At 34.0% G+C, this 20,979-nt stretch overlaps 2 protein-coding genes across 2 annotated transcripts; both read left to right on the forward strand.

Annotated features, from left to right (window-relative positions):
* Window positions 1-5,226: 5,226 nt before the first annotated feature.
* On the forward strand, window positions 5,227-12,937 carry LOC128233119 (interferon-induced protein 44-like). The gene is made up of 6 exons (XM_052946991.1): window positions 5,227-5,971; window positions 6,358-6,422; window positions 7,219-7,419; window positions 9,031-9,162; window positions 9,964-10,135; window positions 10,868-12,937. The coding sequence occupies exons 1-6, from the start codon at window positions 5,425-5,427 to the stop codon at window positions 11,206-11,208; spliced, it is 1,458 nt and encodes a 485-aa protein (XP_052802951.1). The 5' UTR covers window positions 5,227-5,424; the 3' UTR covers window positions 11,209-12,937.
* Window positions 12,938-15,137: 2,200 nt separating this feature from the next.
* Window positions 15,138-20,588, forward strand: LOC128233242 (interferon-induced protein 44-like). Its single transcript, XM_052947000.1, has 6 exons — window positions 15,138-15,759; window positions 16,113-16,172; window positions 16,982-17,182; window positions 18,178-18,309; window positions 18,586-18,757; window positions 19,493-20,588. The coding sequence occupies exons 1-6, from the start codon at window positions 15,748-15,750 to the stop codon at window positions 19,831-19,833; spliced, it is 918 nt and encodes a 305-aa protein (XP_052802960.1). The 5' UTR covers window positions 15,138-15,747; the 3' UTR covers window positions 19,834-20,588.
* The last annotated feature ends 391 nt before the right edge of the window (window positions 20,589-20,979 follow it).

A 20,979-nucleotide genomic window follows, 5' to 3' on the forward strand; every position in this document is an offset into this window, starting at 1 on the left:
TTAAAATGTGACGACGCCGAATTTCGTCAACAAGCCGCGTTAAAAAACAAATTCCACTGCGCTGTGTTTGTACTGGATGGTTTGACTGTTGGCGATATGTCCAAGTCAATGCTGCAAAAACTAATGTCCTACCGGGATCTATTTAACAGAAAGGGTGAAAATAATATGTATGGATATTTATAAAAGAACTACTTTTAATTCGATTTTCACGAAAGAGACTGCCTTGGGTCAAAATAAGGGATTTGATACATTTTTAGAGGCAACATTGAGATGTATTCCAAGAGAAAGACGGCTGTTTTATCATCCCATATGACTCTGTATTTGGGGAGTATTTGTGCTTTTATACGAATATGAGACGTATGCATAATGCAGATTCATACGTAGAAAACAGGTTTTGTTTCAGTAATATATCATTAACACATTTGTTTCAAGCTGAAGTGTATTGTTTATACATGTATAATACATATGTGCAGTTATTTAAACTAGAGAAAGTTTTCATATTTATTCTACATCTAGAGATACCACAAGCAGCGTTGATAACACAAATTGACAAACTCTGTGAGAAGTCGGCTGAGAATACAAGTAACACTTTCCTCAGTCAAGCAGTCGAAATCCTTGTTGACAATGTCCGGACCTTCTTAAACTTCCACGGAACAGCATTCTACCGGTTAAAAACTACGAGGAGGAGTTGGAAAGCGACGAAAACATGAATATCCTTGCTTTGCTTGCTGTGAGACAGATCCTGTTTTTTGCAGAGGATTATTTGGAAAACATGAAAGTGAAGCAAAGAAGTAGAAGTATGGGAAAGGCAAATAGAGGTCAGGTTGATGGTGATGTGCTCGGATCAAACACTGCCTAAATATATTCATATATCGATGTGGAAAACGATTAAGACTTCAGATATTGAAATTGAATGAAAACCAATACCAGCAGTACTAATATCATACTGCAAATGCTTTTGATGGTGAAATGTTTGGACCACGCACTGCGTAAATACTGTGATGTATCAACCGTCAAAAAGGTTTTTGGTACTTAAATATTTGAATTCGGAATGCCTGGCGGCTACATATGGGTTAGAGTTTCATGTGTGCAGAATGAATAATATGACACTTTGTGATTGCCAAAAAAGTCATTTCTTAACCGATTTTAGTTCAGATAAAAATACTCCAGACCACAATTACTTTATCTTTGTGCTTGTTCGGTCATTTGTTTTACATATCAGTAAGCAATACTTTTCAAATGTTACCTGCCTTGAAAGGGTCACCATGCATCAAAATTGATCATTGTGGTTAAATGGTAAAAATGAAATCGTCAGACAAATAGTTTCTTCGAATACCTTTAATGGCATTTCGGCATTGTTGGAATAAATGCTAGATTGTGCATGTGACCGTTATGCAAACTTAACAATGATTTCAAATGATTTTGACATCATTTAAATTTAAAACGTAACATAACCTTTGTATGTACAAGTGTATCTTTTGCATATTTTTGTTTTGTTTAAGACTTATTACTCCCTATGTACGTGTTAGATTGTTGATACAGCATGATATATTATTTTCAGATATTGTATTTTAGTCATTCATAGTTATATGTGGTATATGCTGTAAAGATCATAATCATTTTAATACCGTTGTGGCTTTGCAATTTGTAACAAATTGTATTTACTGATCATACATCATTTAGAATTCATTTCAATTGAATAACTTTTGTAAAACTATTCATATTTATTTGCGATATATCCATAACCCCATTAAACTACTAGCGTGAGCCTTGTACCGATTGTTCTTTGCCATGAAATGGCGACAATTAACAAGACTCATACATGAAAGCAGCTTCACTTCAACAATAATGTTAATTGTTTGCATGTATGATTATAACCAACACTAATTCCCTGTAAACTCCTTTATTCTGAATACAAATAAAGTCCAGTGAAACTTGAAAGTCTTAGGGTTGTACTGCCCTCGACGTGGCTTCCATTATGTTTTCATCCACCCACACCTCGTCCCCTTGCTTTAGTTTCAAGATGACGGTGTTCCCGCCCTGTAGGTCTTGGTATTGGTAGTATGTATCGACTGCCGCGTCAATCACGTTTGCGCTGTTGAGTACAAGCTCTGCCCACATGTAGTGATTGGCGTTTCGCTAGCTAATGACAAACGTTAACAAGTAGGTACCGCCTTCCGGGCAGATAAATATACCGCTGTTGGGGCTGAAAAAAACTAGAAATAACTATTAATCAAAAGTATGTGTTTTAATTTTTTATTAATTTATAAAGCGGCCAAACGAATACAAGACATTTGCTGTCAACATATAAAAATATAGAAGCTTCACAAGTTTAAAAAAATGTTTATAGCTTGGATCAGTTTAACATAAAGAACGCTTTGTACTTGTATATATGTTAGGGAAAATAGTTATGTATTTCAGGAAATAATCTTTCCAAAGTGACTTCCCATGCTACTTTTCATGGTGACGATATTCACCCTTTTATACGATGTGTAATATCATCATCTCAGCAAATGGACATGTAGTGCTGTTTTGATTGCCTATAAAACATTCAACATTCATTCATCGAACGGTTGTGGTGTAAATTGCCTTTTAGGGATCGTGACACCAGTAAGGAGCTTTCTTACTAAAGACGTCAGCTATAAACCACAGCTGTTTCATGTTGTTTTGTACAACATTAGGACACCAGTTTCATTCTTTTGAATAAGATTACTTACTTTATTGAATTTAAGTGTCTGATATTGTCCTAGAGTGATGTCATGGTCCAAATTTGTCCAAAAACGCAATACCACCAAATACAGTAAAGAAAAACAATCATAGTACATGTAAATATAAAAAGCGTATTCATAACATGCTGTAAATTTGTCAATAAAAAACGTTTCTGAATATCGTTTATTGATCCACTTTAAACTAAATGGAGTTTGCAGTGACAATACGAGCATAAATAATCGGTAGGAAAACAAAACACAAAATGAAATAAGGATCAGTCATAGTTTAAAGAAAGAAATGTTTTTCTCCTCTACTCTTGGGGATTATAATAAATATCATTGGAGGAATGATATAATGAAATATACAAAAATGAGTATTCGTTCTATAAAGATCAAGAATTTATCAATATATGATTGAAAAAAGAGATGTGTTCGTTTATACCAACCTTGTGCGCGGCTTGTTGCTCGGTTGTGACGTTGTGTTGTACTCCCTGAACTGTCATAGTCTTGCTCAGGCGAAGCAGTGGACGTTTTGCGCGCGTGAATATTCGCGCAATAAGAACGTATTTCGAATGTGTGGGTCGAAGTAAATGCCTGGCAGGTACGCAGTATGGACATAGCATAAACTTGAGTAAATATTTTTTTTTTAAATAATTTGACAGCGCCTTCATTGCATTCGTCGAAATTGTCCGGACGTAGTGCGATCTTCATGGTCATCGTCTAGTGTGATTGAACGGCAATCGCAAATATTTTCCTATGAACGCAACATCTTTGAAGACGTTTGGAACGCGAATCATCGCATATTAATATACATTTAAACTGAAAATTGTTGTCTTGTTATTGTTTTTATTGTGTCAACAAGCCACGAAAAACTTAAATCAACAAGGAAGAAGATTTTAATCTACGAACTTTTGAATGTATTGTTCTCATGAGCGTTTCAGAAAAAAAAACCTGTTTCAAGATTTTCTTGAATTAAATGAAGGATCTTTTTAACAATTATTGAAAGAAGTATTGAATTGGTGTAAATATAAGTAATGAATAGCGTGCTTCGGACAATACACATTGAACCTGCCTAAATGCGATCATACCCCAATAATGACATCAATACCGCAATACATTCCTTAAACACTACTGAAACATACAGGGCCGCTAAGAAAGTCACGTGATATGCAAATTTAGTTTTGACTTTTTCCTTTCTAAATTTAGAATATATGTTCAGTTACATTGCATGCTTGTTATTGTGATAAATGATATTTTTATCATACAGGATGGTTAATTAATGTCAAAAAGGTTAAGAGAAGTCATTTGGATATACACTGAAATAAATTTACATTACTGAAACATACTGGGCCTTTCAAAGTTTTGACAATTTTAACATGAGCTTATCCATACAATTTTGTTTCCCAAACTAAACCTTTTTGTTGGAAAGGAAGACACAAGCGTCACTCTAGATGATCTAATTTTGTAAAGAATAAATGTGTACATGCATAGTTCACTGTAAAATGTCTAAAACAGATCTCTGAATTTAGCAAGGCTTTGTAAAATATTAATAAATTGAAATTTAGTTCATCTTAATTATTAAACTGTTTACATGATGTTTGTCAAATTCATTTATCATTTTAAATAATTTAAGGTATTTTAAAAGTTTAAGCAATCATTGTTTAGAATCATCTGCTGTACTGGTCTTATTGAAAGCAGTATTTGTATTTTTCATTTAAATCTAAACAACACATTTATTCTCATATGCAACGTGTTGCTCCAGTTTTTAAATGGTTTTGGGTTACGTAATTTTTCTCTGAGATGTTTTGCAGTTGTATTGTCAGGGTAAGTTGGCTACATCTAGTTCATTATGCATGTACAATCAATAATTCCGTCGATATTTAGAGTTAGGTATATATTTGTTTGATTATTATTAGTAAAAGAATATGTGTTTGGCCGTGATTTACCATAATATTTAAATGGATTTTTGTCCATTCAATACTAGTAAGAAATACAAAATAAGTATTTCTCTTTTTGTAATATTCCTCTGTGCAATCATTATTGTAATTAGATAATTTGTATTCATTTTCTGTTTGTAACATCTTCTTATTATGCATTTGTGTACTTTAGCAAATGCACAGTTGCTCTATTTAAGTTAATATAAGTAAGAAAACTCATTTTTGATCATATATATATATATAAGTATAATATATCATATATAATGTACATAATATTATTGTAGGTGTTTGTTTATATATTTAAAAAATGTCAACTGCAGCAAAACTACTAGTTATTTAAAAGGAGTTGAAAGACTTCCTAGTTGCATTAATATATATGACAAACGTTTCCCTGTTTCACTTAGTCATTTCGTAAACTTTAACTATAAAGTGTCCGGTAATAATACTTCAAGCCCATAAAGGCCTTAGTTCATATTAAAGCATAAAACAGCATAAAATAGGTTCAAGTGAAGAATTAATTTGATCATCAAACTTGATCAGGGATACATGGCAGGATAATAAATTAATACATTTACTCGAATGGGAACTTTTGGTTTGGTAATAGTGCATGTTATCCTTAGTAAATTAGAGTAGTCGTTCTTTCTTAAGAACACATAACAAGGAAGTAAATAAAGATATCAAAATTGTATATTTTAATAAAATTAGGGCATTTGGAAGAACCGATAGCGTTTCATGAAATATATTTCTCAAGATACATCAACTGAAGTTTGAATTAAAATATGGATAAGCGTTTAACAGAAAAAGACTTTGATCAGGTTGAAACATGGATCGGAACTGGACCCAAAACATTCAATCTGCTGTACAGTATAACAAGGGATGGCTGTGACGCGAGTGTGTTTCATCAGAAATGTGACAACCAAGGACCAACACTCACAGTCTTGTACAACAAGGAGGGTTCCGTGTATGGAGGTTACACCGGAGCCAGCTGGCAATCAACTCAAACCCTTTTAAATAAAACCGACGACGCGGCATTTCTATATCAGTTGTATTTTTCTGGCAATAAGATCTCGAAGAAATTTCCATTAAAGAGTGGACAGACAGCGGTTTGTTCATATGCCGGTCATGGGCCAATCTTTGGTTCCAGCTCATTTACTGACTTATATGCATTTACTGGTGTATTACAAAAGTCTTCTTTGGAAGAATACAACCTGAATGGAAACATGAGTACAAAATTCGGTAAGAACTATGAAACAGGAGGAACAACGTCCAATGAAGTCAACAACGGACACATCAGAGTGACAGAGTTGGAGGTTTACGCCGTCAAAGGTAAAGTATGGTATTCGGTCGTGCGTTCTATTATATGTTCAAGTTAATAAATACATTCTTTGATCATATATATATATATATATATATATATGATATATATGCTCTAATCAGTATTCAGATTTTGTAGGTGTATAATGTTAAGATACATTTAGTTGTACTTGTTGTTGCTGATAGATTTTAAGTATATTTAGTAAACGTGTGTATTAAATAAATGAAACAACTTTAACTTAAGCGTAAGAATCTTAGGAAAGAAAGATATATATCTCTTTCTTTCCTAAGATACTTACGCTTAACCAGTTGACGTATATATAAACTAAAACAAGTTATTCAATTGAAAGAATGTTCATTAATACAACACGATATGTTCAAATAAGATTTCATTTTAGATGGCCAAAGAAAAAAGCCAGATATGCCGACTCCATGGCGGAAAACTGCAGAATGGGGACCGGAGGTAAACTCAATACGCAAACATTCTGAGAAATGAACATCTATTTAGTTTATTATTTAGCTGGTTGTTTTAAATGCAGTTGTGGTTGTTCAATCCATTTCATTTAGTTAAATTCATTTTTTTTTTATGTCAGCTAGTTCATCGACGTTAATTGAACTCGTTAGACAAGTTCTAAATTTGTTAACAAATAACTGTCATATTTCATCAAAAGATAATCATACATGTATCTTTTTTGCATTTTGTTAGGTTTATAGTCCGTCGCATTCATGTTTAGAATTATGTAAAGGGCATCGAGTTTTACTTGGCTATATGGATATCTATATGAACGTATATGTATAAACCCCGTTAACTTATCCGTGAAAGTTGGTTCCGGTTTGTTAACATAAGTTCTAAACTTGTTAACGGAAAACATTTATGTGTTGTCTCTTGATATATCGGCTGTCCTCTTAAAATGTACTCCGTTTATAGCATTTGTGTTTAATATTATGTAGGGACACTCACACCGATTGTAACTTGGCCATATTACTATGTACACACACGCATAGTCCCATGTTCAATAACATTTGAATAAAACTTGCATCTGATGATAACTGCCAACAATTGAAAAACTAATGCAGCCTGTTAACTTTAAATGTATCATTCCTATTTTGGATTGAAAAATGATTGTAAACTGAAAATTAAAAAAAGTATGAATCTTTGAAGTATTTTGACACTAGCGTACTTCTATAGAAGGCGCCGGAATGATTAAATCGCTCTCGTAATCACTATTCAAACAAATATATTGTCGTTGGTTTTGTAGTTGCTTGAGAGTTTGAAAGAAGAGGTAAAAAGCATCCAACCACCAGAAGAACTTGACGTGCCACATTTCAACATTCTATTGATTGGGCCCTTAGGCTCGGGTAAATCGAGCTTCTGTAATTTGGTGTCATCTGTTTTTCGGGGGAGAATATCACACCGTGCAAGAGTTGGTGGAGACTCGGACATCAGTACAACAACCATGGTAAGACTTCCTTGATCAAGACTGCGTTGGAAAGGTTTAATATATATATATATATATATATATATCCATATGCAATAAATGAAACCAACATAACATATATTTACTTCGTACGTTAGGGAAACGTATTTTTGTAAATGGTAAAGGAATATTCTTTCTTCATACTACTTTTATGGCATATAATATTTGGTCCCGTGCGATAGTCAAATTGTTCACATTTATTGAATGGCTTGTCGGTCAAACCCATTTCCTGAAAGACCAGTGAACCAATGCACGAGGTCGAAAGGCCGAGGGCAACAGTTTTCTTGGTCCTTCCCCGACTATTCTTTACTTCAGAAATATGTATTTAAGTTTTCACAATAACAGTTGATCATACAAAGCCAGGGTGTGGTTCAAAGTGTACCTAGCACCTAAACAATTATACCTTATCTTGTTACTGGGTAAAATGTAAATAAACACCTGTTTCGTCAAATTAAGAAAACGCCTCGTTATATTGAAGCACATGTCTTTTTGAAATTAAAATGTTCCAAACAAAAATATTAGTATTACTTACATAAACGTTAAAGATACACACAAAGGTGTGTTTTTTCTGGATCATACGTTTTCTTTAAATCAAAAGTAATTGAATATACTTTCTGTTCATGTTTCTCCTTTAAATGTATTACTAATTTAGCAAAATGAAAGATAATAAAATAACCCAAAAGAAAAGATTGTCCAAAACAATTTTGCACATTCAACCAACTAAAGGGAACTATCGACCATATTCGTTGAAGTAAAATAAATAAATGATTTAATAGCATTATCATGTTCAACTCATTTGACTTTAATGATAATTACGAGAAATGCATTTATACAAAAGTCAAAGCGAAAATTTGGCCCTTTATAACTGGATATTTTGTGGCCACGTAGCTATTAATTAAAAAACGTATAACTTGAAGATCATTCAATGTATAAATAACTATGAAGGGACTAGAATAACTAGATTTAGGTTTTCTATGAACGAGTTCTAAGTACTTAGTACGTTGGAAGCAGAGAAGTTGTAAAATTTCGCACTGCACTATACGAAACAATTCCAACAGGTTAGGGCTAACCATACAAACAAAGTTGATACTGAAATTTAAAAAAACAACATGACTCTTGTAGGTGTATGATTTAGGCCAATGCAAAAACATTTCTTTTCAGAGTATATGGATGTTCATGTTTAATTCATTTTACTTTTATGACCTACACAAAAAAGCCATATGATTTAGAAACATATAAAACATGTTAGCCTTCATAAAAAACCTGCGAGCCTATCCGCCGGTCTACCTGCCTAACTGTCTACTGTCCTCTCTGTCTGTCTGTCCTCCTGTCTTTTGGTCTGTGTATATGTTTGTGTGTTTGCCTTTTTATCTGCTTGTCTGTCTGTGTATATGACTGACTATCGGTATTTATGGGCATTTATCTGGCTTTTGCTTAAATGTTTGTCTGTCAATATGTCTGTATGTCCGCCCGTCCGTCTGCATGTATGTCTATGACTATATTATGCTCACTAAACATACAACGTACAAAAAGGTTAACAGTTTTACCCGAACTAAATTATATAATTATCCGACCTATGAAATGCAATTTTAGTTTACACCATACACGTTTGGGGACAAAGCCAGTCTTCAGCTCTATGACACGAGAGGCTTAGCGGAGACGGACACATTGGACCTTACGCAATGCAATCACATGTTGGAAGGTAACGTTCCGGACTTTTATGAGGTAAGCGAACAAATTTTAAAGGGTAACAGTCAGTAACTTTGACAACAGACAATGTCATTTCGTTCAGGAGAACTTAAAAATATTAGCATTATCATTATTATTAGTAGTAGTTGTTGTGGTGGTGGTGGTGGTGGTGGTGGTGGTGGTGGTGGTGGTGGTGGTAGTAGTAGTAGTAGTAGTAGTAGTAGTAGTTGGTAGTAGTAGTAGTAGTAGTAGTAGTAGTAGTAGTAGTAGTAGTAGAAGTAGTAGTAGTAGTAGTAGTAGTAGTAGTAGTAGTAGTAGTAGTAGTAAACATACTTTCATACTTTCATTCATTTAATAAATGGAGGATTGGTAATTTGGTCATACATGCATGCCCTTGTCATGCATGCATGCCCTTTTAATTTAAACATGTTTTCGCACATTAACGGTTATTATTATGAACATAGATTTATTAATAAATGTTTATTGACAAATACTTATAAAATGTTTGCACTAAAAGCGAGTGAATAATAAACTATAGAAAAAGAAGAGGGCGTCGGCGGACTGGTAGCGGCGTAGAAAAACCCTCTATTCAAAAAATGTGTATTTAAAAAAAGAAGACACTCATAAAACTCCAAAAATAGGCATAAGAGAAACAGATGAGTGTTTATATCAGTGCTTTGCCACTGCTGTTTCTCAGATAACAATGTATGACAAAATCAATGTTGAAAAGTCATGGCCATTATGGTGCCTTGATAACTCTTTTTGAGGCAAAGTTTAATGATTGAATTTGAATAAAGAGATTGCAAGAACAATCAAAATAGTATCATTTCTATCTAGATGGCATCGACGAGCCTGATATCAAATGACGATGCGGATTTTCAGCATAGGCCAAAGTTGAGCAACAAAACGCACTGTGTTGTATTTGTTCTGGACGGTTCGACAGTGGACGACATTTCAACGCCTATGCTGCACAAATTGAAAACGTATCGGAATCTGTTGAACAGAAAAGGTAAGGTATCTAACTCAGTAATTCGGATCATTAGCCATATTGTTTAACATGTATGTATGAATCGCAACGCTTCTTCAATGTACTTTAAAAGTGTCTGTCCAGTTGTCTCATCACACGAGGGATTCTCATCACACAAGGGATAAACGCGTTTAGCTACAATGGTTTAACATGTAGATTCATGACGACATTATTGTTTCAAGCTACGAGGCGATAATCCCATCATGTATCGGTTAATTTTGTTGTCATGAATGTGATGTCTGATTTGATGTATGTATTTGTGTTTGTGGTATCATCTATACGTTTGGGTTACTAGTTCATTGTCATTTGGTGCCATTGTCTTTTGTCTCTTAACAGTGTTTATATTTGAATTTCCGACTACTGGGATTTCCGATTACAGAAGCATCTTAAAGTAAAATGTTACCCTTACCTTAAATTCAACAATTTCCTTTGCTGTTTTGTTTTAATGGAAGAAATTATTATGCTGTAGTTAGTGTATTTTCTGCAATTAAAATATAGACACTTAAGTTTTTTAGAAATGAAAACCTCAGTTTAAAGATATAGATTTTTAAAGAATTAAAACTATTTTAAATTTTCGACTAAAAAATGATAAACATGTCTTAAGATGCTTCTGTAAAACGGGCCCTGGTCTTGTGTCTGTAGTTTTGATTGTATGATTTATTATATATCTGAGTCTGAACAATATATTATTTGAACAATCCTTCAACCTTTCAGAGATACCACAAGCCGTCTTAGTCACAAAGATTGACAAACTCTGCGATAAAACGGATGCTAATGTAAGTAGCACATTCCTCAGCCAAACGGTCAAAGAGGTAGTCGAAAAAGTATCAGAGCTGTTCAAAATACCACGGAACAATATTTGGCCAATTAAAAATTATGAAGAGGAAGTGGAAAGCGATGAAAACATCAACATTCTTGCTTTGCTTGCTGTCCGACAGATCCTGTTCTTTGCAGAGGATTATCTGGAAAATATGAACGTGAAACAAAGTAGGAGAGTTCAGAGAGGAAAGGCAAAGCAGGCTGAAGGTGAAGCGTTCGGGTCAGACACTGCTTAAAACATATAATGATATGTTTTTCAGAAACTGAATTTGTGTGGAACGTCGATATCAACTACGCATGCCAAGTTCTCAGATAATTAACTATACTAAAATTGTATAGCCGCAGTCTTAACAACGATATCGCCATCGTAAATGTGTATGATATGACTAAAGAATGACATATTATATATGCGATCGACTATTCCGTTTAATTTAAAACATCATTCATAATGCGTGTGTCCTTGAATTTTTGTTTGTTAAAATGTGTCCACATATTATTGCTAACAATCCTTGTAGATATCTTGGTACATTATGTTATACTATACTTGTTTAAGATATTACCCATGCCAAAAAGTAGTATGTTAAAGGTGATGTGAAAATATAGTATGTCTTTAAAAGCATTTGTCATGTGTGCAAAACGAATCCAGATAATTAAATCACTTTGAAATAAATTCTAAGTTAAAACTTTTAATGAAATCAGTTAGATACCTAATGAAATGATCGCAATATTATAAAATTATATTAGAGCAAGTATGGTACGAGATTTTTGGTATTACGAAATGGCGACAAATAACACGCCCCATGCCTGAACAAAAACTTCACTCCATCAACATAGCATTTATATAGGAATGGTTATTAATTATTGCATAAAATGTGTGTTTTCGGTCCGTTATCGTGGTGTGTTAAAACGCAAAACCTCTGGCGTTGTCGGTAGAAAACGTGCATTATTCAGTCAATTCACGTGCCGTTAATGACCGGCTTTTGGTTTTACATATGCGCTTCCAGGGCTAGCATCATAACAATGGCAACTGAGCGACCTGGTTTCTGACCGAAAGTGTGTCAACGATGCCAACTTTTGCACAAAAACAAATTTCAGCATATATAGCTGTATACAAACATCAACAAATTAAAGAAACAGCATTATAAGTTGTTGTTTATCTCCTACATTAACATACCAATGCACATACATTTAGTCATGTTAAAAACATCATTTTAACTTTATGTTTGGTACGTGTTAGTAACATATTTATATTTTATAAGATATATATATGTACTGTGTTGTTTGTGGAGTTTTGTGCTTTTGTTCTATGTTTGTTGTTTGCAATTATTAGTGTTTACCCTGTGCCATTAAACTGGGTCCATGTTTATACGTTTTGGCTACTGGGCTTGTAAATGAAATAAGTATGTTTGTAGTGCACAGTCAGTTTATGTCGCTTTATGTTGCTAATTTATTACACACGCATGTTTGCATGTCGTGAATGATATGGATAATAACAACTACACATGGATTTGTGTTACATGAGAGTACCAATAGCTTATGCAAACGTATTATTGTATTATTAAAAAATAGAATTGATTGCCATACACATATTAAAAAAAATGATAAAATACTATAAACACTGCATTTTCCAACCATATCTGCATCTCGTTGCTCGGTTGAGACGTTACGTAGATGTAGCGCCGGATTTCTTATAATTAAGCACGTGTACTGCATTGATGCGCATGAACTTCTGGTGATGTTTGTTGTCATCCTAGATTTTATTGACTTTCGAGATGTTTGTTATGCATTGTGAATGACGTTTACAATAAGCTGTGGATACCTGTACGTGCCAATATACGATTTCTGTTTTAGCTTTGTAGCGACTGTCAACTGTGGGGAAACCGGCTTTCAAGAGCTCGACATCATTGTATAACTCACTATCGTATGCATTGAACTGCCTATTTCATATTAAATACAAAACATTCACCAGCGTTTGTGTTGAATGATCATGGCTCAAATATCCCAAAAATACTTTGTTAGTTGTCAACCTCAATCTGAACTAGTTTCATTGTAGAAACGCATAGCATGATTCAAAATTAATAATGTTTTGCTCTTTTTGAAACCGCATAATGTCATATATGATATCGATTAAAAAAATTAGTCAACATTTTTTAGAAACATAATTCTGGAGGAAAAATGGTACTTGAGTTTAATTTACTGTTTTGAGTTTTTACTAAAGTACATTTTGTGCTCTCAAAACAAGTTTTTTAGAATATTGAGCAGTGATGTTTATTAGCAGAATGCATAAGAAAATGCATGTAGAAAAACTTTGTTGACCTCACGATTGAGAAAATAGCATTTTCTAGATATTTGCATTAATACGTTTCCGATCCCTATCATGCAAGTGCAGTTAATTGATATATCATAGTATACAACACTGATATTTATATTGAGTATCATTTTTTACTTCATCTTATACTTATGTTTTGACAAATACCCTTTCATATTTATTTTGTAGGCAATTTTATTGTTGTAAAACCAAGCCCAAATAATTCGTCGGTTCGATTTCCATCAACGATGGGTTTTCTCCAAATATCAAGGAAATCAGTGAGTGGTTTCCACGGAAAAAACAAACTCGAGAGTGATTCATATACGAGAATACAGAATGTACGTGAATTTAGCGGCCTAGCGGCGTGAAGTTAGCGGCCAAGCGGCCTAGCGGCGTGAAGTTCGCAGCTTAGCGTCCTGGCGGCCTAGCGGCGTGAAGTTTGCGGCCTTGCGGCCTATATGTTTCTATATTTTAAAGCAATTGATCATGCGTTTTTTGGAAAACAATGATAAATCAATGTTTTTATTCATACATTAGCATAGCGGCCTTGAATAGTTTATTATTCAGAGCATTTATATATGCGTTTTCTTCTAAAACAATTATAAAATAACTGTTTTAATGCACAAATTATCAATCTGAAGCGATTATCAACATTATTTCCAAAAGGTCGATCAATCAATTCAGCGGCCTAGCGGCGTGAAGCAAGCGGCCTGGCGGCCAAGCGGCCTAAAATGGTATCCTATTTCAAAACATGTATACATGACTTTTCTTCTATAACAATGATATATTAATTGATTGTATGCACACATTATCACTCTGAAGCGATCATCGACATTTTTTTTCAATAACGTCGGTCAAGCGGTGAGCTATTTCAAAGCATGTAAACATGCCTGTTCTTATTGAACAATAATCTTTTTACTGTTTATGCACAAAGTATCACTATGAAGCGTTTATCAACTTTTTTTTCCAAAAAGTCCATCAAGCACTTCAGTGGCCTAGCGGCGTGAATTAAGCGATCTAGCGGCCTAGCGGCCTAAAATGGTTTCCTATTTTAAAGTATGTATACATGCCTTTTAGTCTTTAACTATGATATATATGTTCTGTTTTTGTGCACAAATTATCACTATGAAGTGATGTTCAACTTTTTTTTTCAAAAAAGTCCATCAAGCACTTCAGCGGCCTAGCGGCATGAATTCAGTGGCCCAGTGGTCTGGCGGCCTAAATTGGTTTCCTATTTCAAAGAATGTTTACATGCCTTTTCTTCATAAACAATTATATATTCACTGTTTTATGCACAAATTATCAATCTCGCCCTTGCGACTTATATCTGTTGGGGTTTTTTCCTGTTGAATTGTGCCATAAGTTATCAAGCATTTTTACCATAAAGGTGGATATGTTCGAACCAGCTTAGGTTCATCTGAAAAACTTTCCATAATACAATGACGTAATCATCAAACCCCCAGTAAATTAACATTTGACTGACCGTTCCAAAGCGGTACCTAACAATCCTGATTTTATATGGTATATATGCACAGTGTTATTTGTGGAGTTTTGTGCGCTGTTGTTCGATGTTTCTTGTGTGTGATTTTTGTGTTCTATGTCTTTGGCGTTTACCCTGTGCCATTAAACGGGAAATTTATGTTTAAACTTTTGGCTACCGAGCTTGTGTTTGTAGTTTTTCATATAAATATTGATCAGGGCTTAATGGCGTAATATACAATATATAAAAGTTAAAACAAATAAAAACCATTACCTGTGTAATAGTACATGTTATCCGTATTACGTTAGAGTTGTCGTTCTTTCTTCTATTAGAACAAGGAAGTAAATACTGTTTATTAGAGGTGTAGATTTTGAAAACATAATATTATAAAATAAGGGCATTTTAAAGAGATCGAGATTGCTTGGTTATCTTTCTGAAGTTTGAATTCAAATATGGGTAAGAGTTTAACAGAAAAACACTTTGACCAAGTTGAATCCTGGATCGGAACTGGACCCAAAACATTCAATCTGCTGTACAGCATAACAAGGGATGGCTGTGACCCGAGTATGTTTCATCAGAAATGTGACAACCAAGGACCAACACTAACAGTCTTGTACAACAAGGAGGGTTCCGTTTATGGAGGTTACGCAAGTGTTAAATGGATCTCGTCGCCAAACGGATTGGATCAAAATGACAATTCTGCATTTTTATACCAATTGTATTTTTCTGGCCTTAACACGCCTAATAAATATTCAGTTAAAAACGGACACACAGCCATTTGTTCATCATCAAACTTGGGTCCATTATTTGGAAGTAATACAGCGTATGACGTACATACATTTAGTAGTATCATTCAAAAGTCTTCTTCGGGAGAATACAATCTGAATGGAGACGTGCAATTTCACTTCGGTAAAAACTACGATACTGCAGGAATATCATCCAAGGAATTCAACAACGGACACATTAGAGTGACAGAGTTGGAGGTTTATGCCGTCAAAGGTAAACACTGAACTTTAAATTGGTATTTGCAAATCCTCGTATATTTAAGTAGGGTTAAACAAAAGTGAGCGTTTATGGTGTTTTCTGTCCTACATCAAAAGAATATACTTGATATATTTGTACTGGTTCGTCCGTATCTTTTAATGTTATTATATCATATGGTTAACTGTTTATGTCCATTCATATGCAATACAGACACATATGCTGTATTAATTTATCAGCAGGGAATCAGAATAACATTATCAAATGAATTTAAATCATATGGCTATATCATCCGTATACAACAGTGCACAAGATGTTCAGGAAAAAAATCGTTAACTTTGCGTATAAAGTATATATATATATATATATAGAAAAGAAAACCGCCGGCTTTACCGACTCCATGGCGGAAAACTGCAGAATTCGGGCCCAAGGTAAATATTTATATACCAGGGAAGAAAAAATTAACGTTTGTTTTTATGGCCTCTAATTAAGTTTTGTTTTTGATGCTCTTGTTGCTGTTATAAGTGTTTCTTCCTCCGTTCCAAGACAGTTGTATGTTATATGAAACTACAGGGACAAGCCTAGTAACTAAAATGTTAACAAAATAAAACCCTGCTTGAAATGTACAAGGCAAGTGTCTTACATATACTAATCGAGAAAAACACAACGTAGAAGCAACACAGACAGACCACACTTCAAAGTCAAAGCACACAAATATAATTGACTGTTGGGGTCACCGAATCGGTCAGCGTAACAGTAGTTAGGTTCAGTAGTGTCTATGTGAGATAATTTATTCACATCACAGTAACTTGTTAAATATCTGTTTAAACAACTTATTTTAAACAACTTCCAAATTTGTTCACAAACAGCGAGGGATTTTCTATTCACGTTCTCCGAATTATGTGATCAGAACGTCACATTTATGTTCAGAGGTATGCAGGGAGCATTGAATGCTACTTAAGAATTAAACATGCCTCATGGTGGGCAAATAACGTAAGATTTTATGCTCAGTAACAATTCGAATCATTCTATCTTGAATCTTATGATCAGCAGCGGCAATCAAAAAGCTTTACAAACTGTCAAAAAGCATATGACGTATGACTGTATCGTTCCTATATTATCAAACATTTAATGTTGTTCGAAGAATAGCGTTATTCTGATTTGAAGATGCTAACATGCATGTATATGCACATGCGCTAACGTAGTCATTGATAGCACAGAAACCTTGTTTTTCTTGTAGGTGTTGGGGAGCTTGAAAGAAGAAGTCAAAGGCATTCAACCGTCAGAAGGACTCGACGTGCCACACTTCAACATTCTATTGTTGGGGCCTTTAGGCTCGGGTAAATCGAGCATCTGCAATTTGGTGGCATCTGTGTTTCGTGGGAGAATATCACACCGCGCAAGAGTAGGTGGTAACGTTCAAACCAGCACAACAACCCAGGTATTTTTTTTACTTTCCCTGCCGAAAGAAATGGTATAAGGCTATAGATGAGCTTAGTCCATCCGTCCGTCCTTCCGTTTGTCTTTCCGTCTATCCGTCTGGATTCATTACTATTTAAATGTTGGACATAAAGTAGTGAAACTTATGGAAAGTGTGTATAACCATAGATCAAGATTGGATTATACAGGATCAGTTACACAAAAGTCATTGCCCTTTAATTAATGAAAAACGATCAGGTCGGCAACACAAGAGTTGTTGCCCTTAATGTAATGGAAAATAGCTAAAATCGTTCCAACCTCAGTTACTTATGTTAAACCTTATGACATAATTTAATGAAATTTACATAAACTGTATACACTCTTTGCTTGATGGTGCAATGATTTGTCAGTAACATAGAAGTTATTGCCCTTACATTGATAAAAGATTTTTATATATATTTATATATAACTAAATAACAGAAATTAGTGAAACGTACATATTTTTGTTCCACTATAGTGTTGTTGTATATCACTGTTGCCTTTAAAGCAATGCAATGATTATACTTTAGTTTGGCCTTTAGAAGGAATAACTATTGCATTCGATTAATGTCGGTGCGAAATTCGGCAAAGAACGGCATCGGCGGCAAGACAATGATGAGTCACGCGCTGTGGCGTAATATGTTTTTATATATTTTATTATACACTTAATGTAACCCCATAATTATGATATTTCAATAGATGAATTCCACGAACATTAACTTTACAAAATTATATCTTCAAAACAAAACAAAACAAAATAACCCTTAAAATACGTGATACTGAAGGAACACATGACAGATAATATTATTTCCATATCATCCCTTTAATACAAAATGTGTAGCCCTACGTTGCTGATACATTGATGGCATAATTCTAACTATGGATTTCTATATGAAATCGTGATGTAATAGAATATTACAGAAAGATACTGGTCAACAAAGGTAGCCATGTTCACAGATAATTTAAATATGATTACAGCTAACGCCGTACACGTTTGGGGATAAAGCTAGTCTTCAGCTCTACGACACGAGAGGCGTAGCGGAGTCGGACACATTGGACCTTCTGCAATGCAATTTCATACCTGACGGTCACGTTCCGCATTTTTATGAGGTAGATGTTAAATTTATTTATTCTATCTTGAGATTATCAACTTTAACAAATGCATACTGATAATATCTAGGGTGATATCTATATCAAGCTTTAAATGTATGAACTACAGAGGCAAACCCAGCATACATTGATTTATTTGTTTAAATGATTAATGCGAACAAAATGAAAGCCTTTTTGCAATAAACATAACGAAAGTAATTTCACGTAACATACTTAGAAAAACATGATTTATGGGTACTGAATATGATGGATGATGTTGTTGGGTTTGTTTTGCAGATGTCACCCACACATCTCTTAAAATATGACGACGCCGAATTTCGTCATCAAGCCGCGTTAAAAAACAAAATCCACTGCGCTGTGTTTGTACTGGATGGTTTGACTGTTGGCGATAGGTCCAAGTCAATGCTGCAAAAACTAATGTCCTATCGGGATCTATTGAACAGAAAGGGTAAATATAATATGTATGGATAATTATAAACAACCTACTTTCACTGTGGTTTTCACGAAACAGAATACCTTGGGTCGAAAAAGGTGTTTTCATACATTTATTAGAGGCTACCTTGAAAAAGAAAACCTTTTGAGGTGTATTGCAAGAGAGTACCGACTTTTTATCATCCCGTGTGGCTTTTTGGAGAGTATCTGCATTTCTATATGAATATGAGCATTATATCTAATGGAGATTAATTCGTAGAAAGTACATTTTGTTTAAGAAATATATAAATAACACATTTGTTTCAAGCTTAAAGATGCACTCTTACTCCCAAATAAGATTTACCGCAATAAATAATATTGTTTTAATATTTCAAAAAGGATGAATAAATGTCGAAAACGATGGTTCTTATGACGGATATCGAGCTTAAATTGAAAGAAATTAGCATAAAACACGGTATTTTACCTTATGATACTAGAGTAGATCTTTTAGCTTTCACCAATAATTTAATATTTTTGCGCCTTCTGCTTTTGAATACACGGTTGAATCTTGTTATCAGTAATTAATATTAATTATGCATTATTTATTAAGTAGTTAAAGGATAATCACTCAAAATGTGTTTGTTATACATGTGTATGTATTGGTTTTGAATAAGACTGTCACTTTACGTGTAGTGTGTATACATGCATAATGCATACGTGCAGGTTTTTAAAATGAAGAAATATTTCATAATTACATGTATTCTACTTCTAGGAATACCACAAGCGGCGTTGATCACAAAAATTGACAAACTCTGCGAGCAGTCGGCTGAGAATACTAGTAACACTTTCCTTAGCCCAGCAGTCAAAGAGCTTGTTTGCCATGTTGCGGACCTACTGAATCTTCCACGGAACAGCATTCTGCCTGTTAAAAACTATGAGGAGGAAATGGAAAGCGACGAGAACATCAATATCCTTGCTCTGCTTGCTGTCAGACAGATCCTGTTCTTTGCAGAGGATTATTTGGAAAACATGAAAGATAAGCAAAGTAGAAGTAGGGGAAATACAAATAGCGGTCAGGCTCTTAGTGATGTGCGCGGATCAGACACTGCCTAAATATTTTCACAAATTAACGTAGAAAATGTTAAAGACATTAAATGATTAACTTTACTGAAAAAGAATACCAATAAGCATACACTGTTTAAATAATTTGATATATACACATGTTAACATTCTTTTCACCGTCAAATACTTAAGGTTTTCGATATTTAAATATGTATATTTGGAAAGCCTGGTTACCCCATAAAGATTTGGGTTTTATTTGTAGAGAGTTGAGAAAAATATACATAGACACCTTGTGATTACCAAATAAGTCATTTCATATCCGATTTTAATTGAAATAACTTCAAATTACTCTATCTTAATGTTAGTTCTTTTCAAATGATACCAGCCATGAAAAGGTCACCATGCATCGAAATTTGATGGTACACGGGATTAAATAAAATCGTCAGACAAATAGACTATTCGAATACCTTTAAACTTTAATTAAAACCGGTAGTGTTGAGGTAGTAAGAATTTGCATGTGACCACTATGGAAATTAAACAATGATTTCAAGTGATTTTCAAATGATTTTGACATATTTTGAATTTAAAATGTAACATTAGCTTTGTTTAAACAAGTGTTTCATTTGCATACTTTTGTTTAAGACGTATCCATTTGTTACCTACGTACGTTGTAGATTGTTGAAACAGTATGAATTCATCATATTTTATTTAATCATATTTACTTTGCGATGTAACCTTAACCCCATTAAACAACTTGTGTAAGCCTTGTACCAATTGCTCTTCGCCACGAAATGGCGACAATTAACAAGACCCAAGGTCCTAAGGTGACGTCATGGTCCAAATATGCCGAAAACACAATACCACCGAATCCTGTGAAGAAAACAATGTATCGTATAAGTAATATATAAAGCGTTTACATCTAATGCTGTAAATTTGTCAAATTAGAAAACGTTTCTGAAAAAAAGTCTGGTGATCCACTTCACATCAAATGGAAAAGTAGCAGTGCCAACGCGAGCCTAAAACTGTAGGAAAAAAGTTCACAAATGAATTACATGTGCAATCATTTACTACTATGGAAATAAGGACTTGTCATAGTTAGTTTAAAGATTACTCCCAAATAAAGTTAACCACAGTAGTTTATACAATTGCTTAGATATACCAGAAAGGAAGAATAAATGTCGAAAACAATGGTTCTTA

This window comes from Mya arenaria, chromosome 1 (assembly GCF_026914265.1).
Source record: "Mya arenaria isolate MELC-2E11 chromosome 1, ASM2691426v1".
NCBI lineage: Eukaryota > Metazoa > Mollusca > Bivalvia > Myida > Myidae > Mya > Mya arenaria.

Excerpts from the sequence above, each read along its gene's own strand:
- LOC128233119 (XM_052946991.1), top strand. The coding sequence starts at position 5,425 with ATGGATAAGCGTTTAACAGAAAAAGACTTTGATCAGGTTGAAACATGG. Across the intron at positions 5,972-6,357 it reads GGAGGTTTACGCCGTCAAAG|ATGGCCAAAGAAAAAAGCCA; the intron begins GTAAAGTATGGT and ends ATTTCATTTTAG. Across the intron at positions 10,136-10,867 it reads GAATCTGTTGAACAGAAAAG|AGATACCACAAGCCGTCTTA; the intron begins GTAAGGTATCTA and ends TCAACCTTTCAG.
- LOC128233242 (XM_052947000.1), top strand. Across the intron at positions 17,183-18,177 it reads AAACCAGCACAACAACCCAG|CTAACGCCGTACACGTTTGG; the intron begins GTATTTTTTTTA and ends ATATGATTACAG. Across the intron at positions 18,310-18,585 it reads ACGTTCCGCATTTTTATGAG|ATGTCACCCACACATCTCTT; the intron begins GTAGATGTTAAA and ends TTTGTTTTGCAG.